We start from the raw sequence: 24443 nt of genomic DNA on the forward strand, positions 1-24443 counted from the left end.
AACAGTTTGACATGGCTTAATTGCTATACAGTTTGTTCTGAAAAGCACATTCAGAAGGTAACAAATCTTGTTTAAATATAGTCAACTGTGTTGACTTTGTCCCTGTTTTGTCTTCTACTTACTACTCAAACGTTTGGTAGCAGCCTCAGAAGGTCACATGTAAAGGAGTTCTGTACCTGTACTGAATTCAGCATGGTGGTAAGACTGTTCTGTCTGCAGCAGATGTTCCAGCATGTTGCTATACACACTGAAAAAATTACTCTTTAATATAAAAACAGGTCTCAATAGGTTAGCAGTTCTGTTGTTTGCAGTGTGTGACACTTAATAGCTTGTGTGCAGGATGGGAGGCTTAGAAAGTTCCCAGGTCATTATTGTGTATGGCCATGTCCACTCTGGTTTTGCCTCATCTTGGCTGGTAGTTTGTAGGGATTGTGCATCTGCTTGTTACTACTCTACCTCCAGAAACGTGATCATGGCTCAGAGCTTAGGTACGAAACCGTTTCCCTCTTTCCAAATGCCCCTGCCCAACAATAATACCTAGTTCCAGAAAGAAAAAAAAGATAGGAAAATGAAGGGGTTTATTAAAGGGAATGACCCAGAGGATAAGAAGGTGGTGATTCTTTTACTATTCCCTGTGTGTGTTTATTTTGGGCCTCTATCAAAACTGTCTTGAAAATTAAAAACAAACAAACAACCCCCCCCACATGCTTAATGAATGGCATAGCAAGTGCAATGAAAACCAAAACTGATCTAAGAGTGGAACCATATCCAAACAAGGGAAACAAACTCTGATAAGTCAAATATAAAGGCATAATAAAGTGTGCCTGAAGGGATCCTGAGAAACAGCTGATAGCATCAAAATAATAACAAAACTTTTCAGATGTTTCAGGAGCAGTAAACCCTATCTGCTTCTGCTTAGGTAAGATGGTTCAAGGAAAAAGAGGCCATAACAGAAAAACTCACTTTTTGTTGCATTTTCTGTGGAGGAGTTAATGGAATACTGGATATATTATTATCAGGAGTCTTGAGAAGGGAGTCTGGCTGTATTGCAGCAGGTGAGGAATGATGTGGCCACATAGGGGAGATGAGGCATGTGGGATGGCCAAGCCTACCTGTGGCCTAGAGTCTCGTTGTTTTAGCAGCAGATTTTAAAATTGCTATGAAGTGTGGATTCCCTTTCATCAGCTGTATGCAGTTTCTCCACTTTTCTTTCTATTCTGATTCAGCTTATTTGTATTGCCCTTTTGTAAACTAAATCTGGGAAGTGATCATTCAAAAGCAAAGATGCCCTTTTCTGGGACCTTTTTTTTAAATCAGATTATTTCAGGTTTTGTTTTGATCAGAGATCAAATAGCTTTTGGCACTTGCACTATAGCTGCTAAATTTCTCCTTCTGTTCTCTCTAGTTATACTTTGTCATGTTTATGCCACTTGTATTGATGGGGTTTTGTTTGTTTTTTATAGTGACTACAGTTCCTGTCTCACCTCTTTGATGGAAGAGGACTATGACCCAGAAGTGAACTCTTCACTGTAGAACAAGAAGCTCTTGTGGAATAATTTGTGTCCCTTCAAAAGCAGCACTCTACAAAAAATAGAGTAGAAGAGATTATTTTTGGACCTGGCATTTTTTTGTTCATGTGACCTATGTTTCAGCATGTAAATGGTGAAAACGAGGAGATAAACATTTGTGCCTGCTTTTGAGCTTTATATCAAGTAGTGCTTAGCTCTGTGGAGCATTAACCAAGTTACGTGAAGACCAGAGTATATCCTAACATTCATTTTTTTAAATACTATACCTTTTTTTAGCAGATATATGTGATAAAAATGAAGCTTATATTTTAAGAGCACTAGGGCAGATGCTTCTTGTTTAGATCTCAGCATTTGGGGCAAACATTTTTATGTAACGTCGTCCTTTTTCCAGAGTGTTCAGGTTGATCTGCTGCAGATCATGAATTATCCAGCAGACTTGAGTGTATCTGTTCAGTATTAACCATGGTGTTGCTCTGAATGTTGTCATGCAGACTTCACAAACCTTTTTGTAATGTAAAGGCTGATTTCTATACTACCACGACCAGAGGAAATTTAATGAGGTGAACGTGGTTGTTCCTTTTTTTTTTTTAAAATAGAAATTACTTTCTTAGGTTTTTTTTTTTTGTAGTGAGAGTGCAAAGAGAGGTTAAAATGAGCAGCTGAGGGGGTGAAGGGCACAGTTGGCACGAAGTGCGGCCTCTCGTGCTCTGCTTCGAGACGCACTATTGCCTCTGGACTGGCCTTACAGCATTCTGGAGAAGGAAGGAACCCGAAGGTCAGTGAAGCACAGAAACTGAGGACATTGGACTACAGAGGCCAAACTCAGGGTAAGTGATCATATATACTTTTTTTCTTTGTTTATATAGTGTTGACTTGTTCATAGATAAATTAAAGTTGAAAAATAAAGCAAAATGGTAAACTGGAGAACCTTCCACAAAAAAGGCAGAATTCAGTTATACAGACCACTAATGGCATTTTCATCATTTTGAGCAGTGGAAATTGCTATGATATGTTGGAAAGAGCAATTCAGTTTCAGATTCCTCAGCGAGATGCCTCAGCTGGTCTTCAGTTGAACTTCCATTAAGATCCTTCAACCAGCTTATGTTCTGTTCCTAACCATTTGGTTTCTTACCTATGAAAGCAGTTTCAGCATAGGATATTCCCTGGTGTATGGGAAGTTGGTGGATCTGGATACAATTTTAAATTGAGGATGCAGGAGCTGGCATATGGTTGTCTTTCAGGTCTCTGATCTGCTCTCAATGTCTCTATCATCACCACCGGTTTGGTCATATTTGATTTACAGCCACTGAAATAAAATACACAGTGATCACCCCTTTGTAAACTGAGACAATGACCAATGAAGGGGTGTACCCCAGATTCTGTCATATGTTGATTTTACACATCTGTGAATTATATGGCCTTTGTATGCTCTTTGTTCTGTGTTCTTCCCACCTCCACACCCATCCTATCATGAATTTCATGGGTGTGTTAATTGTAAACAGGAAGTAACTGGGAATGTTTAAGTTCTTACCTGTTTTGGTCAGAGGAACAAAGTCAGCAGGAAAAAAAAATGCTTAAGCTTAATATGAAAAATTACAGTGCTTTTCCCCTCCTGTTCGTATAGGCCAAGCTTTGGGAAATAAAGTGTATTGTTTGTTCAGTTTGGAAAAGATGACAGTCAGGGAATGTTCTTTTCATTTGCAGATCCTGGCCATGAGGTTTGATGCCTCATTTTATTGAAGGGAGACACTGGACCTAAATGGCGCAGCATGACTTTGTTCCTGCCTGGCTTAACTTCTCAACGCCACAGTCAACCAAGGTAACATTAGTACAGATCCCCTTCTTTTACAGCTATGACAAGAATAAAAAGCAAAAAAATGCCCCAGTGTTTTGTTGAATTTAAAATGTTTAGTTTTAACTTCTTTTGTGTTTTTAAAAAAGGCTGTTGGAAACTTAATAAGGTGAAAATAATTTTTGTTGTCTTTGTTTCAACAAATGTATCCCTTTTATTTCAGAGGAGGAACAATCTTTGTGTTAAGACGTGGAAGTAGTTCAGTATCTTTGTGTTGAGATTTGAGTGGGATCACAGAAAATCATTAAAGAAATGGCCCTAAATCTGTGGGGGTCAAGACTTGAGCTGCCGTTTATTTACAATTCAGGATATAAGTTGGGTTTGATTTATGAAAATAATCTGACCCTTGCTGAGTAGTAGATTGATAAGCCTTTGGGCTCTAACTCCAAACTCAGGAATACTCATTAGGTTTTTTGCAACCTTAAAATGAGGGCAGTTTGCCTCACCTTCTTTCTAAAACTGATTTCAGAAGAAGCTTAGGTTGACCCAGGAGGTCTGGTTTTGGACTTTAACAATTTGCATTACTTGTTCATGATGATGAAAAAAAAATTTAGTAGCAAACCAGATCATGATGGACAACACTGATGAACAAGTAAGAATACAGTTTTCACCTTCATGCTTAAATATGAGGAGACAAAAGTAATTTCAGGATACTTGATCCATTTGAAACAAACCTCTGAATTTTTTAGAAATGAAAGAAAGTAAAGAGCAAAAGATTCTTTGGAATCTTAATACTAAAAGCATTAATGTTTTCTACAGCATCATAGTTGTTCAGCCCAAAAGTGCTTTAACTTATTTGAGTGTCTCTGAATTTTAGTCAGATTTATTGGATCCTCCACTGCTGTCTGCTCTTCTGTCTTTAGAGGGAGTGAATGAATGAGCACCTGTGTATCATAGAATTTCTTAAATGAACTTTGCAGAAAGTATGTATTTGCAAAGACCGCTGGTAAAATTAGTGTGTTAGGTTCTCTGTGATTCTGTGTAGGATACACTGATTTGTGTGCCATTCTCATTGGGTTCACGTGATGGTTGATGTCATTGGCTAAGCAATGCAGATATGGATGCTGTATTGAAAACTAGTACAGGAATGTGGGGTTTGGGGTTTTGTTCAAGTGATAAAATGTCACTGTTGGGCTGACAGGCTCCTAGAGTGCCCTAAGGAATGCTTCATTACATCACCTTTTCCTTTCTGCAGTCCCCTGCAGCCACCTTTGAGAAACATGGAGAGCATCTTCCACGGGGAGAAGGCCGCTTTGGGGTGAGCCGTAGGAGACACAACTCTTCTGATGGATTTTTCAATAATGGGCCCCTCCGAACTGCGGGAGGTGAGTAGGAAGGATTAGAATGCAGCCTGAGGCTTTGCATTTTGGAATATTCTACAGAATGAAGAATTCTGCAGAATATAAACAGCATTTTCCAAAAATGTACCTTTTCAAAACATTCTATAAGAAACTTGTGCTATTCTCTTCTCCCATGTCATGTGCTCAAGCCTTAAGGGGTTTCTGTGGTAGCTGTATGTGCATTGTGTAGCTTGGTTTGTTTTCTGATATAATCACACAGTAGCTTAATAAGTTTGGCCTAGTAGTTACTTGATGAACACTGATTTAACAACACGAAAAACAGCCTGATATTTCCACTATTCTGCATGCTGTGTTGACTTTTTTTATCTGCATACTTATCTCCTTTTGTTTAGACTGCTGGCATCAGCCGTCCCTTCTCCGCCATGATTCTGTAGATTCTGGTGTTTCTAAAGGAGCTCATGTTGGGCTTTCTGGCAGTCAGCCTGGCTGGCATGGTCCCTCACGGGGCCATGATGGTGTGAACCAGCGTGGTGGAGGAGGAACTGGAGTTCATCGCCACTGGAATGGCAACTTCCATTCTCGGAAAAGTTCCGCCTTTCAAGAAAAGCTGCCTGTTGAATCCAGGGAAGAGAAGAAGGAAGATAAAGAGCAGTTGCAATTTGAAGAAGAAGACTTTGTAAGTGTGTAGCTTCTCACTAGAAGTGGCAGCTGTGAGAAGTGGCTTTTCAGATCTCATTTTAATTAGCATCAATAGGTGGCGAGGATCTAGAGTTGCATTCCATTCCATGTTTGAGATCACAACAAATTTAACAAAATTATTCCAGTGCTGACAGGATGCTAATTGGTACCCAGAGTCCTCAGGATTTGCTGACCTGTTGGATTATGGGTTTTGGCACATTACTGTATTTTGCCAAATGGTTATTGTGAACTGAAGACAGCATTGTAACACACAAGCCAGATCTTCAGCGAACCCTGTGAGGTGACGCTTTGGTCTGCCACAGGAAGAGCAGTTGTATTGACTTTGTGGCTTTGCTTACAAAGCCTTTTTTTTGCTCCTAAGTACATCTATTCAGCTATCTTCAGTTTGCCTGCTGTTCCTGTTTCCTGCATTCTGGTGCATGTTGGTGTTTGTGATAACCTTCCCAAGCTTGTTCATGATGTGCTCAGACCTTTGCAACCATCTGTCTTGAATCTTCTGGAATAGTGTTTCATTATCAGAGATGTTTTCCTATCTCTCTGTTAATCTGTGGATCAGGGTTTCTTGAGCCGTTTCTTCCATAAGTATCTCCAATTCATCAATTTTCTTCTTATCCAGCATTCTGATTCACATGGTATTATCAGTATGATAGTCTCTTACATCCTGGCTCTGGTTTTACTGGAATATCTTTAGTTTTCCAAACTTTACCAAATAGTACTTGGATTTGTAGCTTTCATCCTTACCGTGTGCATTCCTTAATGCTAGTGTTTTGAGATTTACGCACTTTTTCTGCTTTCTCTTTCCAATTTATTTTTTTTCTCCTGTCCCTTGATGAGGGTTTTACTGTTATCAGAGCACATATTTTGCTTTTTGCATCTTGTTCCTTGCTTGCTCTAGGCTCTTCTTGACCACGTCGGTATCGTTTGTAAGGTTCCGGTAACTCAGTCCCTGCACCTAATGAAATTCCTCTGACTTCACCTTCAATGCTAAAGCTGTTGCTGCCTCCAGTAATGAGAGTTTCTGGTGATAGTGTGTATCATCGTCTTGAGCTTTTTGCTCTCTTATTCAGCTTTTCTCTCTGGAAGGCTGTTTACAGCTGAAATTGTCATGGCAGTTTGATGACACTGCTTCTATTCAGGAAGTTAGGAGTTGGAGTGAAATATGCTTCAGGCCAAAATCTAGAGTGCCCACTTAAATTGCCGCAGGAGCCAGTCTGATTTAAGAGGCTGTTTTTTTCAGAGGAATGCCTGGGGAGCAATAGTGTGCTTTTCTTCAACTGCTTCTACTGGGAGTGGTACCCTGTATCACAGGTGGTTAACACTTGGAGAGCAGTGCTAAAGCTTGTGTGTAGATTTCTGTTAATCTCATTTCTCAAGAATACTGTAATTCAGGATTTCTACAAGCCTGTTCTTTAGACTGTCAAAAACCTGTTGAAGAGTAGAATATTATTGTAACAATTGCAATTGTGTACTGTTGTAGTCTAGCTTGGTCTCAATCTTTCTTCCATATACTTCTTCATTCTCTTCTTCAGTGCCTTGATGAGTGCCTTTTCCCAACTACACCTTCTGTAATTACTTCCCCCAATTTTTTATTTTTAAGATGAGAATACCACACACTGTCCAGTTGCAAGCTTTTCTAAATAACTCCTGTATTGTCTTTGCCGTAGTGGTGAAACTAATGTATACTGTGGTTAAGTATGTGGACTTTAGGCCTGTATGGCTGATGATGGCAACACTTTTCCTGAAAGGTCTGCAGAATAGTCTGTTGGTCTAAGTTCTCCTGTGGTGTGAGCACCTCTGCTATAAAACTGACCTGTAACTAAAAAATGAAGTACTGAAACAGAGGAATTTCTAGGGTCTGAGGCAGGAATTTATGCTATGGTGTGACATTTTTTCCTAACTCTTACAGAACAGGAATGCCTACTATTTCAGAAGCTCATTATTAGAGACTTATGCTGTCACTATAGTAACTAACATATGAAGAGTTCATTAAAAAGAGGAAAAAGATGGCTTTATTTTGAACTGAAGTTATTTGGGACGGGGGAAGAGGAATAGCTAATCAGGAACACTTGTCATTGAATGCTTAGATTTTTCTGCATTCTGCTTCAAGCTTGGACATGTCCTTAGTTGTTCTACTAAGTTGAATTCTGATACTGAATCAAAGGTAAGTCTGCAGAGAGCACTGAGTCCGCATGCAGTATTGTCCTGAAAAGTGGACTCTGAAGCTTAACATAAATTCATGTGTAGCTTTTTTGTCAGTAAATGTATATATATTCATTATTCTTTTACATTAGGAACCTAGTATTGCTTTTGGGGTTTTTTTAATTGGTTAATGCATAATTATTGTATAAAAATATTTGGGAAATGAGTCTAGATTCTTTATGTACTGATGATGTGGATTCCGGTTTATATTTCAAGCTGCTGATTAAATACCTAAATCTTTTATGCGTGTATTGTTTGGTAGAATGTACTTAATCATGTAGTAGAAGATTAAAGGGCTTATATGGAACCCTCTGATAGTTCTGTTGGAAATACAGCAGAAGCCAAGGAGAATACAAACTTAATTTTTAGATGTCTTGTGACAATGCTTTCTCTTTTAATTCAGGTGCTGTTCAGAGAAATCAACCTGTACTTTGGGTTTCTAGAAGCATAGTGTTATGTTTAAACTGATTTTTTTGTTGCTGTTGTTATATGCGATATAATGATATACTCATTTGCATTGTCTTTTTACAGCCATCTTTGAATCCAGAAGCTGGAAGACACAACAACCAGAACAAACCTTTAGGAACACCTTCTGGAGTATGGGGTAGGTAAAGGTATTTACAATGCTGCACAAAATGGTGATGCTAAAGCAGAAAGTTGTAACCGATACTTAAATGCTATTTTTTTCACTCAGATTTTAAAGACTTAAGTGAAGCAAACAGTTTGTAGCTTTCTCTGCTTTGTTTTCATCCCCCGATCTTCACTAATCTCTTGGCCTTTTTGTCTACTTGAAACTGTGCTTGTCTTGTCATAAAATAACTGCTGGTGGCAGTAATGTCACGGTTCAGTGTTTGCTGCCTGTCTTACTGCAATTACAATTTCATGCAGACATCACTTGAAGGGCAGAGCAGATTTGAGTGAACTAGACATCAATTCCTAACTTGTGATCATCATATTAGAAATACAGCAAAACTGTCATAATTCTGTGGTTTGGATTTATTTGATTTTTTTTAAACTCAGAACAGGCTTGCTTTTGATTCTGATGTGGTATGCAAATTTATGCCTTCAAAAAAAATTGAGTGAAATAAGCTACCAGTTCTAGCAACTAAATACAGGTTTAGTAATCTCTAGTTAGAATGTAGGTAGATTAGTTGGGTTAGATACTGTAAATAGTACAAATACAAAAAAGACCACACAAAAAAAACCCTCCTCAAAAACACCTCTTGCTATAGTACTGGACTGTATTTTGCATGTTTGTCAGATAGCTATTGTTCTGCTCAAAAAATAATGACAGTTAGCATTTAGGGGGCTTTCAGCTGTTTATACTATTAGTGTTTTTAAATTATTCTGTTCCTGCAAATGTGTTGATTTGGTCTAAGTAATATTAATTGTGCTTGTTTGTTAAAGCACTCTGTCTTTTGAGGTATAAGTTATGCAAAGTATTTTTGCTGTGTTAATGAATTAACAAAGCTGATCCACTGTTGCACAAACAAATGCTAATATCTATTCTGATACCTGTTGTATGGTGGGAGGCTGTTAGCTGATGTCACTGTAGGTTTTTCCCTTCAACGTAAAGGGACCGTTGTGGTTAAATGAAAAAAAAGATTGGACTTTTGACATCCTTATCCAGTATGTTTGCTCAGAGCTGAAACAAAAGAACAGCTGATAGCAGTCTCAGAATCAGAAGTGTAGCATCTAAGATTGAGAGGGGAGAAACTGGAGCGGTATACTGAAGCTGTTATGAAACTGAATGTTTGTATTTCAGAATCTTTCTGGGTTTGTTTTTACAGAAAACCCTCCTAGTGCCAAGCAACCTACCAAGATGCTGGTCATCAAAAAGGTTTCAAAAGAGGATCCTGCTGCCGCCTTCTCAGCTGCATTTACATCACCTGTTTCTCACCTGGCAAATGGCAACAAAGCCACCACCATTGTCCCAAGTGTCTACAAAAATCTGGTTCCTAAACCTGCAGCTCCTCCTTCCAAGGTACAGGGGTTTCCAACCAAGTTAGTGAACTGCAGATTGAAGGAAAACTCTCTCCCTTGACAAGGGAACCAACCCCCTAACAAATAGCAGGAGTTGGAATCCAGTAGTTTCTGGGGTGGTGGCATTTACAATAGAGGTCTGTTAACTACTAAAATTGTTGTTCTCTGTTAAAAGACCATTTGGTCTTGTCCCTCCAGAGAATTAACCTCTCTTCTGGCTATACTAATGTCTGTTTGAATGTGTTCTCATTCATTAGACAAATCCTTATCTTAGACAAAACAAGCAATGCTCGAGAAGCGGAATGTGTGCTATGATGTGCTCAAATTGTTTACGTGACTACCTTGAAAAATTTTTATTGGGTTACAATACTTTGATGTGTTTAAAACCCAGTTGAGGCCAAGATCAGATTAGATTGTAACATCCTGCCATTTAGCTCTAATTTCGTTAGACCTTAAAGACAACCTGGAAAAGTAATGGGGTTTATGCTGTAATTCTTTTACTGAATGAACTACAGGAGTATTGAAAAACCAAGTAGGTTTTTTTTCATTTCTTAGTTCTAGGCTTTATCTTGCCCATTTTTCCAGAGAATCTACTTGTGCAGATAGCCTAGAAACTTTTCAGGATTGATAGCGAAAATATTTAAGAAACTTAAGGAAATTATTAGCTGGGGGTGTCCAAATACTTTGAGGTCTAAAATTTATTAATAATGCTGGCTGCAACATTCCAACAAAATCTTCCCTGTGATTAGAGAGATTAGTTTTACATAATTCAAAGACAAAAGGAAAATAGGAAAGAAAGCAAGTTTAGAGATTCTTTCTTAAGTTTCTCTTAATTCAGACCAATTTCTGCCAACTACAGGGAAAATGCTGATGGTTAAAACAATTATCAAATTGTCTGCTGGTGTCATCAAAAGCGCTTTTGTTAATGAACATGGCTATTAGCAAATCTAAAAGGTGGGAGATCAGCATATCCTTAGGCAGAAAAACTGTGTGCATGATGCCTTTTTCAAAGGTACAGACATAAAGCAGCTATGGTAGCATGTGTTATTCTGAAGACTCTAGAAAGCTGTACAGGAATTGTAGTGCATAAAGTAGCAGAGGGGTCAAAACATTCCTTTTGACAAAGTCAGCAGTATTGGAAAGCTGTCACAGGCAGACTGAATGAAAAATGTTTTTGTTAAGTTGTACCAAGTGGTATTGAAATGAAGAGAACTGGTGGCAGTGAAACAAGTGTGTTTTCTTGGCTAATTAAGATGGCTAATTGTTCACAGTCAAGCAGTCCATGAAGGTCATAATCTGCAAACGCTTCGTTTTGATACTCCTCTCTCGTTGCGCTTGAATCTAGCGGCCTCCCTAAGAAAGCAGTAGGGGTCTGTCTTTGAATTTGCCTAAGCTGCCCCTTGGTGGAAGCTGGGAGAACAACAATCAGCAGCCAAGAGCTGGGTATCTAAACAGTGCAACTGTCGGATCTGCAGAGAGAAACTTTCTGTCACAGTAATTCTACCCTAATTTTAGTAACAGGCAATATTGCGCAGATCGGGTATCTTCTGGGTTTGAAGGGAATGTTTGGAATATGTGCTGTGAATGCCGAATAATCCGTTCAGTAATATGGACTGCTCTTGTTTTTAGGTTGGAGTGGAAGAGTAATGCTGATGGCCTCCCCTACTGATTTATTTATTTAAAAATGAATAAAATAACCCAATGGAGAGTGAGAACATACTGAAATAATGGCTTCTGCTGTCATTGCTTGCAGAATGCAACATCTGTTGCATCTCAGATTTAACTGAATCCCACTGGTGCATGAGTTATTTTGCTACTGAATTGAAGTTGGCTTCAGAAGTCTAATGGGTCAAAGGAACCAGTATGTTTTAATGCTCTGACAGGTGTATTTCTCGTGCTACTTGATACAAGCTTCCTGTTAGGATCCTTTTTGTAAAGATTGTCACTTCACAGTGTTTGTCCTTGGTTGATAAGAGAGGGTCAAGCTTAACATTCCAAGTAATAAAAACTTATCTTGAAGTCTTTGCTTGTCAGCCAAATTGCCAGTGTATTTGGAGGGATACTGCAGAGAGTATGCAGAGCAAAACGGCAAGTGCTCATGCACTTTAATGAACTGGCTGCTTTTTTTTTTTGCGCTTTTTTTTTGGTTGTGTTGTTGTTGTTGTTGCTAAATCAGTGCAATGATGGACACTTTCAGAACCATGGAAAGAAATAATTTGCATTTTCAGCCTGGACAAAAATATTCCTTCATGTGCTTCTTCCCTGCACAGGGGAAGTTCCTGTCAAGTGATGCAAACCCTTTCTTTGTGGCATACAGTGTTCCCATATGAAATGTGAATTTAATTGAGATTTTTTACTTCCCATCTGAGGGTAGCTGTAAGATGCATTGCATTACTCAGCAGTGATTCCAATTAATGAAGAGCAATGCTGGATTTTCTTTTTGAGCTCTAATGCTGTTTTACTGGAGGGTGGTGCCCATGAAGCAGAATTGTGTGTGGTTTGGGGAAAACAGAAGAAGATGGGGAAAAATAATGGGTGTCGAGATAAACTTGTTGAGACTGTTCTTGGAGAGGGAGGAAAAAAATCTGTACAATAGCCAACATAATGTTTGTTTATCTGTTTTACTACTTGCAACCAAGCCCTTCTTGTGCCTTACCATTTACTGTCCAGTATTTTGTGTTCTCTTCAATATAGCCAAGTCCATGGAAAGCCAACAGAAGTGAACATAAACCAGGCTCGCTTTCCTCCGGCCGTGACTCTGCCTTTACCAGTCCAGTGTCTGTAACCAAACCAGCGGTACTGGCGAGTGGCTCAGTCCTCACCTCTCCCAAAGAGGTAAGGGGTTGGATTTGCAGATTGGGTGGGAACTTTTGTCACTATCACCTACTGTAACTTAAACATAAGGTCCTCTCTGTACATACCTACCTTTGCACCCTTGAAGAATGACTCACTTGTACATTCTTGACATTCTGCCTCATCTCTGATACACTATAAAAAAAAAAAGTTGTTTACCTGGATGTAAAGCCATTGGTGTTTGTCCAAATGTATTAGAATTTCCCTCCAAATATATAATAAAAAAAAAGTACTAACGCTTTAAATAGCGTTGCATAACAAGACATGCATAGACTTGGTGTTATCAGAGTGCAGATACCAAGAACTGACGTGAACAGATAGATAAACTGATTCCTATGCTATTCTTTAATATGGAAAAGAAGGGTAAGGATGGCAATCTGCCTCATTCCCTTTCTCTAGGAGAGCAACAGCACAAGCAGTGAGCTCTGAGAGGATTGAGGGGGTTTAATGTGTGTATATGTGTCTTAAAAACAGACACTGTAGCTGAATTTTGGTGTTGGAGGGAGGCCAGGTGGAAACTGACTTACCTCCACTTTTGGTCTGAAGTATAGAGAGAACCTTGCATATAAATCTGTTAACATTGCAGCAGTAACTGTGACAAAACACGTTCTATGCACCGCTTTATAGATTATATACAAAATGTTGTTTTGGAGCTTGAAATTTCACAAAGCTTAATAGAAGTGTGACACGGAATAACTCTTCTCCTCTGCTCCTGGGAATCAAAATTCAACAGGTTTGTGATCATATGTAAAAAGAATAAAAACAAAACAGGCTGTGACAAGTGACCTATTCACATAATTTGAAATGACTGTGTTTGTGTTTCAAGTGTAACTGGTTTTTTTTCTAGTTGTACATTTGTCTTTTTCCTTTATAGATCTTAGTTCTAAAATAAGACTTTGTCATCTTGATGATTCTCTGCTTTGCAGTCTTTACTTTGCAGTAGCCTGTATTTTTCTGTTTTAGCCACTGCTGAGTGTAAAAGCAGTCATTAAAATCAATAGTTAACAAGCATGCACCTGCCACTCTGCCAAATAGATCTTACACTGTATCCCTTTCCCTTACCTTGCTTTTGTCTGTCCTAAGACCAAGTCCTTTGTGCTACTGACAGCCTTCCTTTTTGTGTAATGCACAGTATGGACACCATTGCAGCATAAATATGTAAACTTAAACAGACTTTGACCTCCAGGTAGATACAGGGTAGATAATTCACTTTATATTATACAGTAGTAATGCAAGTAGTCTCCATTACTTTATTTCCCACCCAACCCCCCCAAGAAGGTCTTGCATGAAACTTAAGTCAGCAAAGATGTCAGGTACTAATCTGACAGCAAGAGCAGGCAGCTGGGTTTTCCCTGGAACAAGCAATACCTCCTTAACACTTCTTGTATTACCAGCATCAATCAACTAAACAAAAAGAGCTTAAAAATTCCTCCCAACTAAAACTGAATGCTTGTAATACATTTTTCTTTCACTCTGTTGGAGATGGGCAATGTGAAGACACAGAACCATGGCCAGCAAATGCTCCACAGGCCTACTACGAGCAATCTCTGCCTTTTATTTCTGAAATGGAGATAATGCCCCTCCTGCAGAAGTGTTGGAAGTAGCACCTTTAGTCATAAGAGAACAGTGTGTTGACAACTAAAAGGGTGGCAGCTAGCACTGGCACCATGTCCCCACAAGCCAGTCTAAGATAACCAAATTAAGATACAGTCTGAATTCTTAAAATTATACAGGATGACTTTTGTGTTAGAGTAGCCACCCCTGTTGAACAGACTCATATCTGAACAAATCTGAGGTTATGCATAGTGCCTTCATTTAAAAAAAAAAAAAAATCTGAGAGATGCCTTGATGTTTCAGTCAAAGGACTAAACCTACCTTTAAAGAAGATGTCAGAAAATGACTACTTGTACCCTTTTACATAACATTCTCTTTTGGGGTTACAAAGTCTTCTACAGAAAGTTATGTATAAAATCAGAATTAAGGTAAAATTTAATTCCCCTTCAGGACTCTGTTGTTTCTAAACCTTAGCTATAACTGTCTTCACCTAATGTGTAGAAATTAAGTTTTAGTACCTCAGCAGTTCTATATAGTGCCATTAAAACGACTACTTCTAGCAAAGCTCTCAAGTGCTTTAGCAGAGTATTCCAAATCACCAGAAGACATCTAATTTTTAGTCTCCTTTGTGGATTATTACCTTCTGTCACTGCAGTCGAACTAATTACCATGTTGAGAGTTTTAATTTCAGTCCTGTGCTAGCTTTTTATCCTGATCTTCACAGTCACTTGTTATGTCTGTTACAATTGCTGATTTGTTCCTTACTGTGTTGAATTAGGCAAAACGTGAAAAGGCTACCTGAGAAATGTTTACATGCAAGACATTACTTTCAGCATGCACTTCCCTGGAAGGCATTATTGCACGCCAGCATCTCATGTGCAACAGGCATTAGAAATATAAGTAGCAGTTGCTGCCTTGTTTTTGTTTTGCTAAATATTTTAGTTCCCTTGATCTTTGCTCAGAGCACTGTAAGTACGATAAAAACTTTGCAAAGGAGATTCATCTTGGAGTGCCTGAATTTGCAACCTTCATGCCCTAGTTTAAAAAAAGGAAGGGAGGTGGACAAAAACACTACAGGCTTTAGGAAACTTTATTCTGTTTTAATATTGAGAAAAAAGTCAAAACAAGTAAGTGAAGGAAGAGTTTTGCATGCAAGATGCTAGTGTCAGGTATCCATATTAATGACTAAATTCCTCATTGTCTTAGAGTAGCTGGACACAAACTTCATATATGAACAGAAGGTTAAGATATTGGGAACATTCACATAACGTGTTCTTAGATTTCTTTTGTGCGTCCAGTCAAAACGCTGGAACAGACTATATTGAAAGCTCATCTTAGCAACAGTTTTATTGGTGTGTCGTGGTTGCGGTACTGCTAACGTGCAAACTGTTCTGCCTTAGGCCTGGTTCACAGATTCAAGATAACTAAGAAAGCTTACACACTGTGGAAGAACATGGGAGGTTACCTTGGGTTCAGGAATTGAGCTGAGCAGACTTCACACAGGGTCCAGGGTTGTCTGTGTCCAGCTACATGCTGACCCGTCTGGGCTGTGGAGGCTGTGGCTGCCTATTTCACATCCAGTTCTGGTTAGTTAAGGATATGACTGCTCCCTGAAAGGAGATTACCACTCTGTAGCTTAATTTCATGGTAAAGTCTGTCAGGATGGCTTAAGACACAAATTTGAACTGAGCCTAATCTCCTTTTTTAATTTTTGTAGGCTGAGAGTCCTGCATGAAGTTCTCTGCCTTAATATTCTGTTGCAGGCTCCAGCATTGCTTGAGCGCGCTACGTTGCCAAGGAACAAAATAAACGTATTCATGGCCGTATGTATTGACTCCTAGGGGAAGAAAAAAATCAAGAATCAATAATGATAGGTGGGAGAACAACGTGCTGGTAAGGGAAGAAGTGAATATGCAACACCAGTCAGTATTTTGATGGGAGCTTGACATTAGGGTTTTTTTGAGGGGTCAATAGCCAACTAAAGGACTGATGGGTGTTTGAAAGGTGTAAGCACAGCCCTTCTGTAAAGAAGGCCCCGTCTTCACAGAAATACGGTTTGAAAGTCTCTATATTCTACATTCCTTATCTAGAGTCCTTCCAGCACCACCCCTCCCATCGAGATCTGCTCTTCACGCTTGACGAAGCTGATGCGCCGTACCACTGATAAAAAGAGCGAATTCCTGAAGGCACTGAAAGATGATAGGAATGGGGAGATAACAGAGAACAGAGAATGTGACAAGCTGGATGATGTAAGTTCACTGTCCTTACTGTATATACGATCATTATGTATTTAAGGAGTTGGGTACTGAAAAAAAAAAAAAGAGTAGTATGTGTAATTCAGGCTCTGGAGGAGGAGGGGAATGGCTCTACTGGTCTGGCACACGTGCCAGTGGAAGTAGTGCACAGCGCTGTGATGAAGGGGGATCTGTAACATGATGAAATGCAAACGGAAAAGTAATAAATGAGGTGGAAGGGAAGATCACAGATTGTGAAGGTAATCTAGATTTTTTTCAAGGATTCTCCAAGAAGTGGAACAATACCATATTTTAACATCTTAATTTGCTTTCAAACTTCCTTGTCAAACTACATCCACAGAAAGTAGAATTTGGTGCTTGTGAAAGGTGTGGGGCAGTGGCTCAAGCCTCAGGGGCTTGGACCAGACTCCTCAGTGCGTAAGTCTGTGGCTTAACGTGTATGTAAAGGGCATCCAAAGGGGTATTTAATTCTCCTAGTTCTCTTAGTCTCGCTCTGAAGCTGCTGGTGATGGCTTTGTAATGCCAAGACTTACTCCCTTGACACAAAAGTGCCGTCCACCAAATACCATTCATGTTGTGTTGCCTTCTCACAGCCAGATGGAAGTTATTTTCAACCACTCTCAGTCCCGGCTCTGTAAAAAGGCTTTACTTCCAAAAGCAGAAGCTTGAACTTGGAACTGTGCTATTGGTGCGGTCTGTGCGAGCACACTTTGATGCTTTTATTTCTCTCTAGATGGAGAGCAACAGCACACCAGAACCAAAGGAAAACTGGGAAGAGAACTGCCATCAGAATGGCCTTTCTCTCCCTTTGCCGGAGGAGGGGGAAAACCTCTCTCATTCATTGGAAGCAGAACACAGGTGAGTAAATGGCAAAATAAAGTGTCTGGAGTAAAGCAGGGTGAGTTCTTGGACTGTGTGAGGAGAAAGAAACTATTTCCAAGACAGCTCTCTGGGAAGCAGCAGTAGCTTTGTGTGTACTGGGCAGGAGGTGTGTGGGCTTCACTACTAGGACTGGACTGGGTGGAGTCTGATTGAAAGTAAAACAAGATGCTGATGACAGGTGAGCCAGGACTTTACCAAGGTCTGTAATTAAATTCCAGTGCTTCTCTAGTGCCACATCCCTGTGTGTTAATGCTGCCTAGGTATTTACCTGCCCACACTGGGAGTGAGCGCAAACCTAGTGTGATTCTGCTTAATTTACAAGCAAGTGTCCTAGATGGAATGATCTGAAGACTGAAGGTACACCCTCACAAGCATGCACCACTTTGCACTTAGAATACTCTTGTACTGCTTTAAAAACTGTAAAAGTGGAGGAGAGTTAAGAAAATATTTACCTAGTACCTCAGCTTGTATCTTGCTTCAGTGAGTAAGCAGTGTGTGAGCATCTGGTGTAAGCGGATAGTAAGTTTTAGGAGATTCTGAGCTGCGATACTGGTTTGATTGCCTCATGTCCTCCTTCAGTGCCCTTGGGTAGAATTTCAAATCTCTGCCTTGCTTTCCTTCTGCCAGACTAGTTATTTACCTGTTGTACAGGATGGCTGATGATTAAGTATTTGTAAAAGCCATTGAAAAATGTTGGGTAAACATGAGGCATTGTTGAAGTGGTCTCTGATATAGAAGATTCTCTGATGAATTGGGAGCAAATTAGTACAAAACCTTGTGCTTCATGGACAAAATGTTCCCTCCTTTGCTTTAATTCCCATGCCCCTTTTATTTTCTCCACAAATCAGGTTATTGAAAGAAATGGGATGGCAGGAATATCCTGAAAATGATGAGAACTACCTTCCCCTCACGGAGGATGAGCTCAAAGAGTTCCAAATTAAATCAGAGCAGGTATGTTTAAGCTCTTGCTACTTGTGACTGTTCTTCTCCCTCTCCCTGCTCATGCACAAGTCTGTTGTGGTCTAATTAATTCTTAGGGATGTTTGAGAAGACAAGGAATTGAAGTGAGATTGTAGTGCAATTGATGACTCTGCATTATCTGTGCAGAGCGTGTATACACTTGAATATATAATTTGTGTCCACAGATGGTTAGTGACAGTTACTCTCTGTGCTTTTGCTTGGTTTAAAACTTGCTTTCATTCCTACAGCGAAGAAGAAACGGATTTGGGAAGAATGGATTTCTTCAGGGCCGCGGCTCCAGCCTGTTGTTCCACTGGAGAAGCACTTTTAAGACAAAGATTGAGGACTCAGACACAGAAACTAGTAGCAGCGAAACATCAGATGACGATGCCTGAAAGTGGGCACAAGAAAATTTAAAATAAATAAAACCAACCCAATAAACTCAGTTCATAGTTCAACATGTGTTTGGGGTTGTATAAACTAAACAGAGTTTATTCTGTCTCCAGTCTGTTCAGTTTTTTCTTTTGTTGTTACTTCATGCACAAGGGAAATAATTGTATCCCAAAGAAGAGAGAAATTGGCTTCTTTAGCTTTTTCTTTTGGTTTTGCCCTAATGCTTAATAGAAGTTTGTGCAGCTAGCAAATTTTGACAAAAATCCCTTGTGGGGCAGTGCACAAGTTCAGTCTTGTAAGCAGGATACAAGTGGCTGACTGATCTTTGCAACAACAAGCTTCTAACAGTGCCGCCCGCATTACATAATGCTGTGCGGTAACCGTGTGCTAAAACAATCATTGTCAATGACAAAATGGCTATTGAAGTTCTAATTATGTTAAATTAATGCTAATAACATGAATTTTTTTATTTTATTTTATTTTTTTTTGGCGGCTCGGGGAGCTTCATCACTTAACCAGGCGTTTGTGGTTTTCTTTTTTTGGGTACAGCTGTAAAATATTTGGATATAGGAATTGTTTGTGTTCTTCTTCTTGCAGCCTTGATATTCAGGGTGGATTGTAAAATATAAATTTTTTGTGAGATTTCAAAGATTAAGATTATTTTGATAACATTATTTACAGATTTAAAAAAGTGACTATCACATTGAGTCTGTATGAGGGGGAAAAACTACTGCATCAAAAATAACTAACTTGGAATAAATATTTTGCATCAGTTTGCCAATTCTAATTGTCTTTCTTATGTAAGAAAAGCTTTCCTCTAAAGGGACCTGCAACTTTGGGGGTTTAATAGCACTGGGGATAAATAGTTTCTTCTCCCGCTGTATTTTTTCCACTTGGCAAACATCGCTGCAGTGCTCAGACTGCAGGAGAGAAACTCTTCCTTTAAGAAGGGAGAGGGAGAACAATGGTGAGATGATAGCCTATGTTTGTTTGTTGTTTTGGTTTGGTTTTTTAAAGAAATGAAAGAAAATAATTCAAATTATCTTCCACTAAAGCAGTTTGCTTTTTTTTTTTTTTTCTTCTCTCCGCTTCATACAAAGTCGTGAAGCTCGACTGGTCGGTGTCACTTGTTCCTAGTGCAATGCTGCTGTTTATGTTCACAACGTGGCAAGGGAATGTCTGAATCCAAAGCTGTTTTCATTGAAATCTTTTTTAAAAATTCATGAAAACATTTCTATTAGATTAAAAAGGATTTTACAAACAACTCGGTTGTGGCCTAAGCTATTTCAGTGTCTGTTTTAAGTTCAGCTTGTACACAAACATTTTGGATTGGAAAGTATTTGCATGGTTGTGCACTGTTTGCAAGTGGGTTGGATGGAATTGCACAGTGAGTGTGAAATCCTGGTCTGGGGGGGGGGGGATTTCACCTGAGGTTGTGCTTGGGGGTTTTTTAATCTGCTCCTGGCCAACCAGGGAGGACAGAGGTGTAATAAAATTAAGTGTTTAGCTGTGAATCTTTGCATCTGGACTCGGGGGAGCACTCAGTGATGCCCGGTGTTGCTCTGCTACGTGTGCTTTTGGTTCATGCTGGCACTTGGACACTCAGTACCGGGGTGAGAGGGGTGTTCATTGCTTCCAGCTGGAAGCTGGGCTCAAGTCACTGGGACTTCTGGGAATGCTGGGGGAAGCGTTCAGTCTGCTGTCACCCATTTCACAGATCATCTGGTTCCTTTGGGGGGACGTACCCCTTTGGTCCCATCAAATATGGCTTTTGTCTGGAAAAGTGTATCTATTTTTAAAAATTTAACTTCCTACATCCATTTAAGTGAACAATTATGCAAATGGCATTGCATTCTTGTAGAGAAATGGGGTAAGTTTAAAAGTCCTTCACTTCACATCCCTGCTGCTAGCCACTGGTAATGGGAAGCCAGATTGATAAACAATTCCTGGCCGGAGTAAGGGACCTACCTGGGGGACAGCGAAGCCTGGTAGGGGTGTGTGTACCGAGAGCTCCTGTTTCCTGCCAAACTTCCTTCAGCCCCCTGAGGGGGTGTGCGTGGTCTGAACATCAGTGATGCTTTTTAAGGCATTACAGTGTGCCTCTGGAGAGAACCTCTTTTGAGCAAATCCCCACAAATCAAACAGTAGCTTTTTCCTGAGCAAATGATGGATTATCTGTCAATGGTGGCAAAGTGGGAGAGGGGCCGACAGCACCCTGAGGAGAGCCTGCGGATGCTCCTCACCGCGGGGTCAAGGATGGAAGGAGGGGAGCTCATTGTGGGAACAAGGGGTAGGGGGTAGAAGGAGAGGTGGCTCATTAGCTTGAAGGCTGCGGTGTGGGGGTGTGAGCTGCTGCAGGGAGCAGCAAGGCTGGAGGCAAGTGCTTTGTAACCACCAAAGGGGGGGAGCGCTGCAGGGGTTGGGGGACCCCCTCACTGAGCATTGCCAGTTTAGGTTCTGTGGGTAGCTCAGGTGGCCAAGCAACATTTCTTCCTCTTTCCAGTGCCCCCAGTAAACAGTGGGAATCGCTGAGGCTGTGGCCGCCCTCCCTGCCCGACTGCCCTCCCTCACCTGTCACAGCATAGCAACAGCGATGCATTGCATTGCTTCAAACACCGCCACCATCGCCGAGCAGGTCTGTGTGGGCTTCCCAGATCGTGCCAGGGGGCAGAGGCACCCCCAAGTGACGCACCCCCCCACCGTGCTTTCCAGGCAGCCCCATGCCCGGCACGGGGTCCTTTGCTTGCCCCTGCTGCCGCATGGCTTTCGGCTCCCGGCCGCTGCTGCAGGTGCACAAGGAGAAGCTGTGCCTGGGGACCCCGGTGACCAGCAGCTCTTCCCTTCCTGAGGGGAACCCCCCACCTGCGGAGGGGGCTCCGGGCACAGGGAGGCCACAGGACACCTCGGTAGCACGAAGCCAGGTCTGGTGCAGGGCGAGTGGGGATGGGGCAGTCAGCGGGGACGGGCACAGGGATGGGTGCTGGGCTGTGACATGCCGCGGGTGAGGAAATGGGGCATCACAGCCACCGCAGCTGGATCTGACCTGCCCTGAACCAGGGGGGGGGGCCCTTTGTCCTCCTGCCCTGCGCCACACAGGCAGCTCTCGGTGCTTATTTTGCCAAAGCCAGAAAAGTTGATATTATGAAGCAGGTTTCCCCCCCCGCCCCCTTTTCCTTCCATTTGCCTCTGTGAGGTCGGGGTGTCCCAGCAGGGAGACCACGCTGAGCCACGCCATCTCCTCGTGCTTCCCGGGCTCCCACCAGCCGTGAGGGGACAGCGGGGGCCAGGGCGAGTGCAGGAGGCTCCCCTGGGGGATGTGCTCACCCCCCGGGAGAGGGCCCTGCTCCGCGCGGCCGACCCCACTTCCAGGAGGCTGACAGCAGAGGTATGGCGAACCCCACACCCCTGGGGTGGGCACTGGCACCCCAATGGCTCCGGGTGGCTGGTGGGCGGTCTGAGACCCCACACACACACCCCCCACAACCCCCTGAGCAGCAGGGAGAGCCCAGCCGGCAGCTGGCCTCACCACGGGGGCACAGGCAGCAGCCACGGGAGCTGCTGGAGGCCCACGAGCGCCATGTGGCTGAAATCCGGGCCAGGACCCAGCAGCTGGAGCAGCAGAGAGAAGGCAGGTGCTGGGATGATGGGGAGGCACCTGTGGGGTGCAGTAACCCCCAGGAGTGGGACTGTGGGGCCCATGCTGAGCCCCCTGTGGGCCCTCACCATCCCGCAGGGCTGTGCCGGCGGCTAGCGGCACTGGGGGCCAAGGCAACTGCAACCCCCCACCCTGAACAGGAGGAACTGGAGCTGAGTTGGGGTCCAGAGGTGCTGCGGGATCATGTTGGACAGCTGTCATATGGAGGGTAAGCCCAGGTTGAGGCCCAAGGAGTGGGGGCTCTCAGCTCCTTACCAAAACACCCACCTACTCACCTCCACCTCCTCATTTGCCTGTTTCCTCCCCAGGGCTGCGCTCTGCCTCGACACCCTCCTGCCCGCTGCCGGACCACTCACTGCTGAGGCCAGGTGAGGGTCTGTGGATGATGGAGGATCTGAGTGTCCTGCTGAATCCCAGCAATGGCTGACACCAGGGCTGTGGCAGGGCACTGCGACGGTCCTACCTGCGGGCAGGCGGGCACCACCCGGCCATCCTGGCCCAGCTCCTTCACCTCCAGGTGGAGGCCACAGCACTGGAGACCAGAGCTGCGGGGCCGCACAGAGGCAGGAGGCCAGGTAAGCCCCCAGTCCCCCCCGTGCCCCCCCACAGTCCCCGCAGCCAGTGGCTGAGGCAGCCCCAGCTGTGTCACAGAACTCCCTGGCGCTGCTGCACGGGGCCTGGATGCAGCACTGCTGGCCGTGGAGCTGGAGAATCGACGGCTGGAAGACGAGCTCCTGGCACTGAAGGTCAGGAGGGAGAAGAGAGCTGATGCTGGTAGGTGACAGGTCCCAGGGACCGGGGCAGCCCCCAGCCCCCCGGTTATCTGTGGGGTTGCAGTGTCAGCACCCCTGGGCTGCCAATAGCTTATGCAAATATGTGCAAGGGGGCGGGGGAGGCGCGGGGGGGGGAGTTGTTGTCTGCAACTGCACAGCCCGGCGTGGGGTCTCTGCACGTGAGGAGGCCTTGCACAGTGACAGCACTGAGGGGTGGACAATGTTCCCTTAGACATTGGGGAGAAACAGGGAGGGGAGAGTCACAGCAGCACCACCAATGGGACACCCCCCCCCCCGTGTCCCTGCATGCTGGCCTGGTGGGCTGCCAGGGGAAAGGACTGCTGGGGGGGGCTGTAAATCCTGCGGTGAAGAATTCCCTTCCCCCAGGCTCGCGGGCAGCCCAACGGCACACGGAGGAGCTCGCCCAACTCCAGGCAGAGGTGGGGATGCTGCGATGCCACACAGAGCAGCGGCTGCCCCCCGCCATCCTCCCACCCCCTGTGGCCCCCCCGCTCCCACCCGCCCTGGCTGCACCAGAGCTTTTCATGGTAAGAGCCCCATCCCGGGCTATTTCCAGGTCTCCAGTGGTGAGGGCAGATGGGGTTGGGCTGCTGACCCACACAGGACTATGAGTGTGGAAGTACAGGGTTGGGGATGTGATTCAGGAGCTGCTGCTTTGGCCGCAGCTGAGGACACGGGAGCCCCATGGAGCCAGGGCCACCAGGGCAGGAGGCTCCTCCCCAGCGGGTGCCAAACCATGGACGTGATTTGCCCTGCACGTCCAACACCACATGCAGCATGGGCTGCTGTCACAGGATGAGGCCTGGCCTCCCCTCTTGTTAATGCCACTTTTCTCCTTTCCCAGGAGCCTCCCAGGCCAGTGCTGGGGACAGGCAGCCCTGCAGCCCTCGCCCCCCCCCACATCCCTTCCAGCCTCCCTCTCATAGCCCTGGAGGACCCCCCTCCTGCTGGGGAGCCCCCGGCACAGCATAAACCTCCCAGAAGGTGAGCTCCCCATTAGCACCACCCCCACATCCCCTCACTACACTGGAGCAGGAAATCAGGGTTTTATTAACTACACATGTGATGAATGGATGGCAAAATTGGTGTGTTTTAGCTGCAGGTGTGGGGGCTTGGGACCAGCTGTGGAATTAGCACTGGGGCCCCACAGTGCTGGGGTGGGGGAAGCACACAGGGTCCCTCCTGGCACCAGAGAGGCTCTGGGCATTTCAGCAGCAGGCAGGGAGGGGACAGGCAGCACCCAAAGCCAGCAGCCACCCAGCCCCAGGGCTCAGCCCCCCCCTAAGGCTGCTCCTCACCCAATACAGGGAGTTGTTGTCTCATCCAGTTCACAGGGAGGGTTTGGGGACCAGCAGAGGCACAAACACCTTTTTCCCTTCCCACAAGCCCTTTTTAGGGGAAGCCTCACAAGATGTGACATAGTTCAGCCCCAAGGCCTAGCAAAAGCCACAGCAAGATTTCCTCCACTAGATATTTAAATAAATGGCTTGAGCCTGTTACTCTTTGCTTCTTGGGTTTCTTTCTTATATATATA

General features: G+C 43.3%; 2 protein-coding genes and 1 long non-coding RNA gene across 5 annotated transcripts in view; all 3 read left to right on the forward strand.

Moving 5' to 3' along the window:
• Positions 1–19241, forward strand: part of GPBP1L1 (GC-rich promoter binding protein 1 like 1) — a 33709-nt gene extending 14468 nt beyond the window's left edge. For all 3 annotated transcript variants that reach the window (XM_075759542.1, XM_075759540.1, XM_075759541.1), the window contains exons 2-12: positions 1464–2356; positions 3234–3348; positions 4577–4706; positions 5075–5358; positions 8112–8184; positions 9371–9564; positions 12258–12398; positions 16061–16219; positions 16959–17083; positions 17956–18058; positions 18316–19241. In XM_075759542.1, coding sequence (XP_075615657.1) covers positions 3289–3348; positions 4577–4706; positions 5075–5358; positions 8112–8184; positions 9371–9564; positions 12258–12398; positions 16061–16219; positions 16959–17083; positions 17956–18058; positions 18316–18462 — 1416 coding nt within the window. In that variant the 5' untranslated portion in view covers positions 1464–2356; positions 3234–3288 and the 3' untranslated portion in view covers positions 18463–19241. The remainder of the gene's footprint in view (positions 1–1463; positions 2357–3233; positions 3349–4576; positions 4707–5074; positions 5359–8111; positions 8185–9370; positions 9565–12257; positions 12399–16060; positions 16220–16958; positions 17084–17955; positions 18059–18315) is intronic.
• Positions 19242–21157: 1916 nt separating this feature from the next.
• Positions 21158–22093, forward strand: LOC142602844 (uncharacterized). Its single transcript, XR_012836663.1, has 3 exons — positions 21158–21366; positions 21654–21845; positions 21956–22093. It is a non-coding gene; the product is annotated as an uncharacterized LOC142602844 (long non-coding RNA).
• Positions 22094–22298: 205 nt separating this feature from the next.
• On the forward strand, positions 22299–24398 carry CCDC17 (coiled-coil domain containing 17). Its single transcript, XM_075760569.1, has 6 exons — positions 22299–22483; positions 22560–22690; positions 22767–22889; positions 23276–23436; positions 23754–23893; positions 24296–24398. The coding sequence occupies exons 1-6, from the start codon at positions 22299–22301 to the stop codon at positions 24303–24305; spliced, it is 750 nt and encodes a 249-aa protein (XP_075616684.1). The 3' UTR covers positions 24306–24398.
• Positions 24399–24443: the final 45 nt, after the last annotated feature.

The sequence above is a fragment of the Balearica regulorum genome, chromosome 8 (assembly GCF_011004875.1).
Source record: "Balearica regulorum gibbericeps isolate bBalReg1 chromosome 8, bBalReg1.pri, whole genome shotgun sequence".
NCBI lineage: Eukaryota > Metazoa > Chordata > Aves > Gruiformes > Gruidae > Balearica > Balearica regulorum.

Coding starts and splice junctions, on each gene's coding strand:
- CCDC17 (XM_075760569.1), top strand. CDS start 22,299: ATGTTGGACAGCTGTCATATGGAGGGTAAGCCCAGGTTGAGGCCCAAG. Junction 22,691..22,766: donor GCACAGAGGCAGGAGGCCAG/GTAAGCCCCCAG, acceptor GCTGTGTCACAG/AACTCCCTGGCGCTGCTGCA. Junction 22,890..23,275: donor GGAGAAGAGAGCTGATGCTG/GTAGGTGACAGG, acceptor CCCTTCCCCCAG/GCTCGCGGGCAGCCCAACGG.